General features: G+C 35.9%; 1 protein-coding gene across 1 annotated transcript; it reads right to left on the bottom strand.

Annotated features, from left to right (window-relative positions):
* Window positions 1-1,903: 1,903 nt before the first annotated feature.
* LOC127789936 (protein phosphatase 2C 37-like) lies at window positions 1,904-3,949 on the bottom strand. The gene is made up of 4 exons (XM_052319050.1): window positions 3,344-3,949; window positions 2,930-3,247; window positions 2,604-2,709; window positions 1,904-2,494 (listed from the first exon to the last, which is right to left on the bottom strand). The coding sequence occupies exons 1-4, from the start codon at window positions 3,800-3,802 to the stop codon at window positions 2,160-2,162; spliced, it is 1,218 nt and encodes a 405-aa protein (XP_052175010.1). The 5' UTR covers window positions 3,803-3,949; the 3' UTR covers window positions 1,904-2,159.
* Window positions 3,950-11,560: the final 7,611 nt, after the last annotated feature.

Below are 11,560 nucleotides of genomic sequence, written 5' to 3' on the forward strand. Positions count from 1 at the left end.
CGACCTTGTCAAGGAAGGTCCAGCCTCCACCAAAAATCCGAAACTCGTAAAGCGAGCATATGGCGAGCTCCCGGTAATCCCCCAACGAGCTCGGAGCAATCGACTAACGAGCTCCTGAAATATCCTCCAGATCGCTGGACCATCCAGGTCGCTCGCCTAAAACCTCCAGCTCGTATGAGCGGCAAAGCTGCTGAGAAGTCAGAGGTAGGGTCCGATCACTTTATCTGTAACAGCCCATGCCCCTCGTAATGAGGATCCCACTCCCGGTCTTGCGAAGGCGGTAAGAACTATTTGTCCCCCATTATACAAACACTGTATTTTTATATATTATCTAGATTGTAAAAGCCCCTCAAGATAAATGGAAATCAAAGAGACCATGAGGGGCAAGGGAGGAGGACAAGAAAAATATAATCAGATACCGCCACTCTAGGAGGATGATGAGATGGCGGCCGTGGACTAGGCATCGTTCTGGCCGAACCACGTAAAAGATTCTGGTGTACACGCTTGGAACGTTGGGGGAGGGGTTTTCTTCCTTCCTTCTCGGTATTTTTGGATTGACTCACCGCGGCCCAAAATGAATTACGGTCGTTCGAAATCAAACGTCGACAAAACTTTTAAGTAAATTTATTTTGAATTAAAAGAAATTATTTTTAGACATATTTTTTTATTTTAATCATCAATAATATATATATATATATATGTGAAAGATGTTATTGATTAATTGAAAAGTGAAAAATCTATTTGAAGATATAATTAATATATTGTGGAAAGCCACCGAGAGAGAAGGATTTCAGGAGGGTGGTTGCCTACAGTGATTTTCATTTATGTCATGTCATCGTTATCTTACAAATATAAAAACTCTATTTTTTTTTATTTAAACAAAAGGAAAGAAGGAAAAAGAAAATGATGTTTTAAGTATTTACAAAAAGATTAATTGTTGTGGGGGGAGGGAGAAATCAATAGTCTCAAAAAATCTTTATTAGTTTTTAAATATAAAAAATGCATATATTTTATTACCAAATTATGAGCTAAAAAAGTGAGAAAATATTTTTTATTTAAAAAATTTCTTAACCACTTATTAATTAGTGATATTTCTAGGTTTAGGATGGTTGAAATAATTATTTAATTATTTTTTTAATGTATAAACAATTATTTAATAGTAATAATTGTTAATTAATAATAAAATAAAATTACTCAATTACGATAAAAAAAAGTTTTTGACTTTTTTTTAAAAATTTCTAAACAACATTGCTATTTTAATTATAATTTATCAATATAAAAAAATATTATCTAAAAATTAATCTAGTAGGGAGGATAAATATTTTCTCTACTTTAAAAAAGAAGACAAAATTTCTTAACCACTTATTAATTAGTAATATTTCTAACTTTAGGATGGTTAAAATAATTATTTAATTATTATTTTTAATGTATAAAAAAATCATTTAATAGTGATAATTGTCAATTAATAATAAAATAAAACTACTCAACTATGTTATATGATAAAAAAAAATTAACATTTTTTTCAAAAGTTCTTAAACAACAACCTTGTTATTTTAATTACAATTTATTAATATAAAAAAATATTATCTAAAAATCAATCAATAACAGTAGGGAGGATAAATATTTTCTCTACTTTCAAAAAGGAGAGAAAATGTTATACTTCATATTGATTTTTTTTTATGTAAAATAATACGATATCAAAAATAATTTGTCATATATCCTTTTGCTTCGCTAAAACGATTTTTAATATTTTTTCCTATTTAAATAATCTATGACACAACTAAACTTTAATTATATTGAAATTACTTATATATAAAAATAAAATTGAATTTCTTCTGCAGCAGGAACGTAACGTCAACGTGGCTTTAAAACAGAAATGTGTACTTCCATCATTCTGAAAAGCTTGGATGAAAGATGACGTCATTTACATTTAGAATAATAATACAATCGCAAAACTTAAAAGTATTCTCTTCCCTTTTAATCCTTTGCTTGCTTTGCCGAAGGAAGGCTACACCCGAAGATAACAAACAGTACACCACCACCACCTAATTGTCTATTAATTAAAGAAATTAAAAAAAAAGGGAAAAGAAATCAGAACAATGTAGGCCCCAGATGAAAATCAGAGCGCTATTGGGGAGTAATCCAAAAAAATCAGAGCGCTATAGATTTCTCCGGAGATCCACGACCACGACGCTCACGTTGTCCGTGCTGTGCCTCGCCAGCGCCAGTTTGGTAAGCAGCATCGACGCGTCCGAGCAAGCCTTGTCGGAGCTCTCGCCGCCGTCTGCCACGTTGGCTTCGCTGCCCGGCGACTGCGGTGGCGACGGCGGTTTCTGCGACTGCAGGCACATCCGCGCCACGCTGCACGCGGTGTCGTTCGACACCACGTCCCAAAGGCCGTCGGTCGCCAGTATCAGGCACTCGTCGTCCGCCGTCCGGTCCGTCACGGTTACCTCCGGTTCCGATATCACGAACGGCTTCAGATAATTGTCGCCTGAAAAGAAGAGGCACGTCTTTAAGATTAAGAACGTATTCTTTGAAACTCGAAACTGTCAATCGTTTCGTACTGCAAGATCTGGGGATTGATGGTTTCGGAATTTTACCTATTGCTCTAGACATTGCCAAAACTCCGAGAACTCTCGGCCCGTCCCAATATATGACTCGCCCACCGGCTTTTTCAATTCGCTCCAGTTCGTCTTCTCGATCAGGCTGATTGATTCAGGAAAAAGATGAGAACTAATTCAGGTAAACGAACACATTCGCTTGGAAAGTACAACCAGAAGAAACGAGTAAAATATGGCAACACCAACGGGAACAATACAAGTGCCGGAGATCCAGATCTGGATCTATGGGCCATAGAAAATTGAAGGTTAAAGAGATGCCAATTCAAACTAGATCTTAAGTCATGTTTTGTTATGTAAGGCCTCACCTTGTGATCAGAGGTGAGCGGAACCGCAACGCCGTTGCGGCAAAGCACGGCCCTGGAGTCGCCGCAGTTGGAGACGACGACCTTATCCGGCGCCACAACCGCTACGACAGCCGTCGATCCGACGGCGTCGCACTGCGGAGTCTGGAGGTCGCACCTGCAGTTGGAGGCCGAGACGCCGGCGCCTCTGCCCCAATCAGTGACCTCCTTGTCCATACGCGAGAAGCTCCGCTCCATCATTTCCTTCCACGAAGCGTCTACGCCGCCTTCCACCTCGTCTCTCACTATCTCGTGAAATCGGTCTTTGCACTTCATTGCCACCTGCGAAGATCAGAGCACAAAAAGATCAGCAAAAGCTCCACTGACACAATAGAAGAGACTTCTGCTTCGAGTTTAGAACTTGATTGGAGAATTTACATGTGAGCAGCCGTGCCCGTCGTAGACGCCGAAGAAGTGCAGGCCAGCCGGATTCCGAGGATTACCGCGGCTGAACGACGGGTGAATCGCCACCGCATCTTCCATGTCCCTCCTCCTCCCACACACAGAGGTCATACCGAACTTCGGACACACCTCCACCGCCTCATGCTCGCTCTGGAAAGCAGAACTCGGAGACGCACACCGATTCTCGGACTTCGCCTCCGATCCATTGTTCTCCACTATACAATTCTTAAGCGCGTATGAGCACACACGCGACGGCGAAGCCGGCGAAGCATCCTCCACCTTCCGACGTTTCCTTTCACTCTCCGCCACCACATCGGCGGCGAGGAACCTTAACTGGTGAATCTCCATCTTCCTCCGCCTGACCGCCCGCGAGCTCGGCTGAACCGGCGCCGAGGTCTCAGTCTCACCAACAACTCCGAAACACATCCCAGCCATGGCTAAAAACTACGTACTATAAAACTCAGACCCAAACCTCGTGAAACTCTGAAGACTGGTTCTTCTTCCGAATCCGAACCCCAGAAACCCAATCCAAGCCCTGAACCAGCGAAAGTTGTATAAAGACAGAAATAAAGAGATCCCTCGGCACGCTCTGAAGGACCCATTTAAAGGACACCACAGTTCAGCTTTAGGGGGCCAAAGGGTGGTGTGTGGGCAGACCGGGCAGCGTTCCGGGCAGCGTCCGACACGTAGAGTTGGTGTGACGTAGGAACTCTGAATGTAAGACTCGAGATCCTGGCCGTCCATCTTATGGCTGAGTCCCGCGAATCGACCACGTGGATGGCCTTTTTTGGGGGTGAAACGTGGACGAATGATACGTAAACACGAATGGGGTGAAACGGCTGTACTTCCTGACACGCATGTGGTCCTGCGAGAGACGACCTGCGCTGTTATTCGCTTTCTTGAGTTTTTTCTATTTCCGCCCCCCACCCCCCCAAATTTCTTCCATTTTTCTTTTTCTAAATGAGCTGTTGCGGAGGATTATCACCACGTGGCGGGATGCTCAAATACGAGATTCCTGTTCCCATCGACGTCACCGCACCTGCATCGTACGTGATTATCTTTGCCTCCTTTTCATTTCCGATATAGTAAATTGATTTTCCTGCCCATAATATCTCACTGAGCTGGCAACAACCTGTAAGAATTAATTAAGACTTAAAAAGAAATGGTAATGGTGAGTAAGGCAGGGTCTTCAAAAAATCATTGTAATAAATATATTTTATTTTAAATTATAAATATTTTTAGTACTTAATAAATAAAATATATTTCTTATATTATAACGAAGTGTCTTTAAAATTTAATATTCCCGATACTTAATAATATTATTATTTTAAGAAATTTTTTTTTTTTTTTTGGGGGGGGGGGGGGGGGGGGGGGGAATGTGCATGACCCGCGACATGGAGCCTGCCTGGGGTGGAGGGTTGGCATGGATGGATGGTGGAATTGGCCTTGCATTCAATTTTTTTTTTTTTTTTTTCGTATCGTATTGTATATATACTTACTTATATATTTGGTGGTATAGGGGAAGTAGGGGCAGGTGTAGACACGTGGGGGACCACATGTCAACAACGATTTGACGCTTGCAGAATATCTGAGGTCGGGTAAGCCGTATGCCTTGACACGTGTCCAGGTTGACGTGGATCAGAGGTAGGAGGAACCCGTCTCCGCCGCTGCTCGCGCCACCCTCCACGTTTCGACCTCTCGGGTGACTTTGATTTCTTCCCTTATGTTGTCATTACAGATTATTATTATTATTATTCTTTTGCCGTCCTTTCATTCTCTTTTTCTTTCTTTCACATTTCCCTCCCTCCTCCACAAAAGCAACTATTTGTCACGTAATAAATTGTCACATCTCTTCTCTTTATTATTAATTAATTAATCTAGCTAATATAATTTCTCTTTTGAAGTTCTCTATCATCTTTTCATCCATGCTTCAAGGAGACTCGTTAAGAGCATCTATCTTATATTGGTAAAATTATGATATAATAAATATATAAAAAAAATTTAAAAAAATAACAGTTGTTATTGGACACCTTCAATAACCGTTACTAGAGACTCAATACCCAAAAAACTCATTGTTGAATTTATTTTATTTTATTTTCAAATCGTTTTTGTTTTTAATTTTTTCAAGAAATTTTTACTAAAATGAAAGGAGGATTCTTTTATTCATCTCCCAAAATTTTGCTACAAATGTTATATATATATATATATGGGATTAAGCATATATATACTTTTTGGCAGAATTTTCAAAATATGAAGTTGCTTCCCAAATAATTAAGTTGGGTCTCTCAACAACCAAGTAGCTGTTCTTCTTTATTTTATTTTATGTATCTATCATGTTATAAATTTTTGAGAAAAATTTTTAAAGAGGGAATTAAATTGTAGCAAAATAAAAAAAATAATTATAATTAATCGGTATGAGATAAATTAAAATAAAAGGACCAACGATGTTATTTAACCAATGTAAAAATAGTGTAAAAAATAAGAAATAGAATGCAAAATAAAGAAACAAGAGTTAAAATGTATTAATTACTAAAGAATTCGATATAATTGAAAAAACAGCAGTATGTATGATGTAATTGAGATGGTAATTAAAGATATTTACCAAATTAAGCTGCAAGTATATATCTTAAAACTGGCCTAAAAACAAGAGGAGGAGGAGGAGGAGGAGGAGGATCCTCCAATAGGAGTGGGACAAGTGTGCAGCTGAGGAGGATCCACCCGTAACCGACTAAGTGGTTTGACATTGGTTTTGCATAATAATAATAATAATAATAATATGATGATGATGATGCATTTGGGTTGCGGTGAAATCCTAACGCCTTTATGTTGTTTATATATATATATATATATATAAAGATCTAAATTGAAAAAATTACATTATCTTCTTCTCTCTCTTTCTTTTGGCAACAGAAATTTGATTTATTTTTGGAGCCGAGGCTGAAACTGAAAGGATTGGGCGCATGACTTGGTTCGTTGGTACAGCAGCTTATTATTATTAAATTTGCAGAGCATAAATAAGCGAAGTGACGACTGACGATGGTGCGGGATTGTTTTGTTTTGTTTTGTTTTGTATGCCCCTTCAAAACGTGTGAGTTGGTCTGATATATTTTTGAAGATTTAGCCCAAAAAGAGGGAAATAGTGTCCCATTAGTTGGATCTGGATCTATATATATATATATATATATGTTTGACATCTCCAATTTTTTATTACTGTGACAGGATTTGTAAAATTGTTCTTTAATTCCTTCCTTTAATTTAATTATTATTATTATTATTATTATTATTATTATACCTCATTCAACATTTACTATACCAAACCTAAAACTATTTAGTTTAATCACTATTTAATTCTATCTTCTTATCATTATTTAATCCAAATATCAGGCACAGCTAGCGTTATTAACGTATTTAAATCAACAGTCAGTCACCACTAAATTCACTTTAACCATCCATCAAGACAATGACTCAAAATGGAACAAATATATATATAAACTATATTTCAAGTCATACAACTTAATTAAATGAGTCTTTATTAAAATACATTTAATGCATTTTTATTTTTAATATTCAAACACTCTTATTCCTTCATAATAATAATAATAATAAATATAATAATAGACCTTATTTAAAATTAAATGACTAAATTTACTCTAAAACTAAAACACCGTCACTTATTTCACACTTCACTTAAAATAATTAGTAAACTTGTTTTATTAAAAATTATATTTATTACAATTAGGACTCATAATAATAATAAAGAGGGATGCATAATATTAGATGATGATGTCACATCATATATATATAAATACAAGCCAGATGGGAATGGTAATAGAATCCCACGATAAGGGCATTCAGTGGAGAGAATGACACGTAGCGGTTGCTTGTGCTGGCATAAAATGGAAATGACCGACCGACCGACCGACCGGCCGACCCCACCCACCCAACCCCCAAAGCGAAAGATGCGCGGTTGCTGAAGTTTAAGAGAAAACAACTTCCAAACGTAACTTGTTCCCCTTCCATTTCGTGGCACTTAGGCTGGGCTACAACACACTGGTGAGTTTATTTATTATTATACTTAAATAATAATTGTTAACAAATAAAAATATTCTTACGTAATGTTGGTGATTTTGTCACTATAAAAAAATAAAATAATTTTATGCGTTATTTAACTTAAGAAAAATATATAAAATTAAAGTTCTCACAAAATATATTTTCTCAAAAATCACTCTCTGATGCTGCTGAGTGGTCAGATGAATTACTTCCATCATAAACGACATTATTTAAATATGTAAAATTGTCGACCCGATTCCTTCAAATACATCGAATCAATCGGAACAGGTTTGAGTTTTCTCAGTCACTCACTCCAAATGATTAAACCTCTTATCTCTGTAAAAAATTATCACAAGAGTAGTCATATGACTTTATAATAAATTAATTAATTAATGGCGTCTACAATAAAATTAAAAATAATAAACACTTGAAAGTAAGTTATAAAACCATATTTCTCTCTCTTAAGACAAGACCCCCACAAAGAAAAATTAATCATCATGAGTTTTAATAGCCATCACCATCAGCCCTCCTCTCCTGTTGATTGCTCCTATCATCATGACATTATACTTCTCTACGTATTTCTTTTCTTCTTTTTAATTGCAGTTTATTATTCATCATTGTTGGGTCTATTCATTACGCTCACTCATGATAAAATGCCCCTTTTTTTAAAAAAAAATAAAAAAATTATGCCTAAATTAATGTCTTATAATTTGTACAAAAATCATTGGACTCTCCTTGGACATTTCATTCAAAAACATTTTTAAACTAATAAAAATAAGCCTGAATTTAGGGGTAAATAATCTAAACTAAGAACAATGTAGGTGAGTATTAGCAAAAATTGAAATCATCACATGATTCACATTCCATGTGTGTCTGAGAAGAAAGAAAAACTAGGACAAGTATTTGTTTAATTTCGTGTAAATTACAAACAATTGAGTATTGATGGCCACAACAACACAATGTGTTATGTTTTTATGATTGCATGTACATATTCGTAAATTTATGCAACACGAAACTCTTTATTAGAGGCATCACGTGTGTCACTATAAAAGTATTTTCTTCGTATTTCCTCGATGAGCAGTGCATTGGCCCACGTGAAACTCATTTAATCAACTCCAGCCTCACTTTGTTGACGGACAAGGTACGGTAAGAGTATTAAAAAAGAGAACATAAAACAGAGGTATCAGGACACCATTGAGTACACCTAAAATTTGTCACTAAATTCTTAATGAAATGTCAAACGTATATTCATATGTGGAGCTACAAGAGAGGATTAACAATGAATGGTAGGTATAGGTTAATACTACCCTGCATACTTTTAGTTTAAATCGTCCCCGGTGAGTGTAATTTGATTTAGCTTGTTTTTGAGTTTCTTAGAAAAATAATTTAGTGTTAGAAAAATAATTTAGTGTTATACATATTTTCTACACCACTTCTTATGAGCTAGATTCAGTCTAATAGACCGACTCAATCGATTAAAACCTAGTAAATCCAGCCGAGCTCGTCAGGCAAGCTCATATACTGTTAAAATTCGAGCCCAGATCGTAGAATCGAGCGAACTCCCAACAAGGCTTCCAGCGAACTCTCAGTGATTTACCTAACAAGCTGTCCACAATACTTCTAGCTCGCTGACCAATAGTTCAGCTCGCATAACAACATTATTACTGAATAATTGGAAGCAAGGACCCACTTACTTTATCTGATGCAAACCGAATCCCTAGTAATACGGAGCTCCACTCCCGATTTATGTAGATGATAAGAACATCTTGTCCCTCTTGATATCATTTCTATACTTTTGTATTTTACACAATTATAAACACCTATTACTATAAATAGGAGTCGAAACACCATTGTAAAGAGAAGGGAGAGAACACCAGTAATAATATACTGTTACTCTACCAGAATACCCAAAGAACAGTCATAGAGTAAACATCGTTCCGGTCGAATCATGTAAAATTTCCTTGTCCTTGCTCCTATTTAATCCTTCTTCCTTGTATCTTGGGCCTATTTACTCATTGCGGGCCTACGAATCACGATCGACTAATTTTGAACGTCGACATTTAGTTTGAATTTTTAAAAAAAAACAAACCATTCACATAGTTTGATTTCAATTTATTGTATAAAAATTGGCAAACAAACTGTTTAACCATGTTATATAATATAAATATTATATTTTATACATAGTATAATATATGTATATCTGTTACAATCAATCAGGTTAAGCAAATAAATATAAAATAGGAGCACGAAAAAAAAAGTGTAATCTAAAAATTAATATTAAACAATAATTGGAATAAAAATAAGTTAACAAAGCAATTATGGCTGCAGAACTAAAATGGCAATCGGCTACTATTAGTGACAATTCAACAAGTTCATAAATATACATACATGCGTTTTATTTTATTCAATTTATAATTTGGAATCAAAACAAACTATAATTTTATAATTCGATTTTGTTTGGTTTTATAGATAAAATATTTTAATTTTAGTTTGGCCAATTAAATCTCAAAATTCCTTCAAAATTAGAGTAAACCAGACCATACACACCAGTAAGTTAGGATCTATGAAGAAGGAAACGACTCAGAGGCGCAGTTTTGGCATTTTTGAATCGTTTCCCATTTTGGAAACCCGAAAACGGCCCAAGATAATTTTCGGATTGTTTCTGTAAATTACGAAACGTTCTGGAGGGTTTCGCAATTTACAGAAACATGTGGGAAATGCATTTCCAACGACCATAGTTGCCTACAACAAGGAAGGTCATCGAGAAACGAGATGACGATGAGGCAAGATATGGAATATGCAGTGAGGCAAGAGATGGAGTGTACGACAATAGTCAGCGATGAGAAAGCGAAGCAAGCGACGGTGGCAGAGACGCGTCGATTATGAGAGAGGCGAGATCGAAGACGAATGTGAGGGTAAGAGACTCGTCAATGGCGAGAGAAGTAAGCGATAGTGGCAAAGACGCGTCGATCGTGAGAGAGGCAAGATCGAAGGCGAGGGTGAAGGCAAGAGACTCGTCGATGGCAAAGACGCATCAACTATGAGAGAGACGAGATTGACGGCGAGGGCAACGGCAAGATACGTGTTGATGGCAAGAGAGACGGCGACAAAAATAGAGACAGATGAAACGACAGAAGTGGGCCATTGACAGCAAACACTGATATGCAATTTAGGATTTACAAAATTAAACTTAATATTATTATAATATATAAATTATAAATTAATTTCACACACTTCTATATTTTTTAAATTTATAATTTACCCCACATTTCCATTTCTTAACTTTTTTTAAAAAATACCATTTCCGCGTTCCCATGCAAGATAGCTTAGGATTATCATGTTCATTTCTTCGATGTGTGACCTTCATGATCACTTAATACTAATATAGTTTATACAAAATCATAATGTGAAACATAAATTATGATAACAAAAAATAAAAAAGCCTTCTTGATGCAATAATAACTTAATTTCCCTTTCTTTACTTAAAATAGTAATTTTAGGAAATTATTCTTTTTTTCCAAATGAATTTGAGTAATTAGTTTGCTAAACAATTCCAGTGCCAAAGCTATTTCTTTTAATTGAAGCTGATTCCAAGCGCCAATTAAGAAAAAGGAAAATTTGCAATACCTAGAATTTGACGCAATTGCACTACCAATTGTCTTTGAAAATAGTAATAACGTTTCCTATTATTAAAAGAATTAAATCATTATTTTACCTTTTATTCTTTTTTCTCTCTCTTATCATTTTTTTAAAATAATAAAAACATTGCTCACCGAGACCACTAGGTATCAAGTTTGATTCAAACCTAAATCGAATGTTACCAATTGAAACCAGATGCCTCTTGAATTTAAATCTAAGTTCAATTCAAACTTAAATCCATATCTGAGTACCAAATGTTTGTCTTGAACCCAAATATCAGTTTGATGATTAGAGAGATAAAGAAAACATTTCGAACAAAACCCAAATCAAATTTGAGATTACGTCGTGGATGTCGTAAAGTTCTTCTCTCTTTCTTTCTTGTCACCGTCAAAAAAAAAAACCCTTCTATAAACCAAATGGCTCAATTTGCATCGAGAGAGAGAGAGAAACAAGGAGGAAGATGATGGCAATACAAAAGATGTTGACATTATCTATAGAGAGAAA

Source organism: Diospyros lotus, chromosome 1 (assembly GCF_014633365.1).
Source record: "Diospyros lotus cultivar Yz01 chromosome 1, ASM1463336v1, whole genome shotgun sequence".
Lineage (NCBI taxonomy): Eukaryota > Viridiplantae > Streptophyta > Magnoliopsida > Ericales > Ebenaceae > Diospyros > Diospyros lotus.

Bases quoted from the DNA above. Each gene is read 5' to 3' on its own strand.
- LOC127789936 (XM_052319050.1), bottom strand. From the start codon at position 3,802: ATGGCTGGGATGTGTTTCGGAGTTGTTGGTGAGACTGAGACCTCGGCG. The intron at 2,710-2,929 runs GTGAGGCCTTAC...TGAATCAATCAG, and splicing joins CGCTCACCTCTGATCACAAG to CCTGATCGAGAAGACGAACT. The intron at 2,495-2,603 runs GTAAAATTCCGA...TCTTCTTTTCAG, and splicing joins GGCAATGTCTAGAGCAATAG to GCGACAATTATCTGAAGCCG.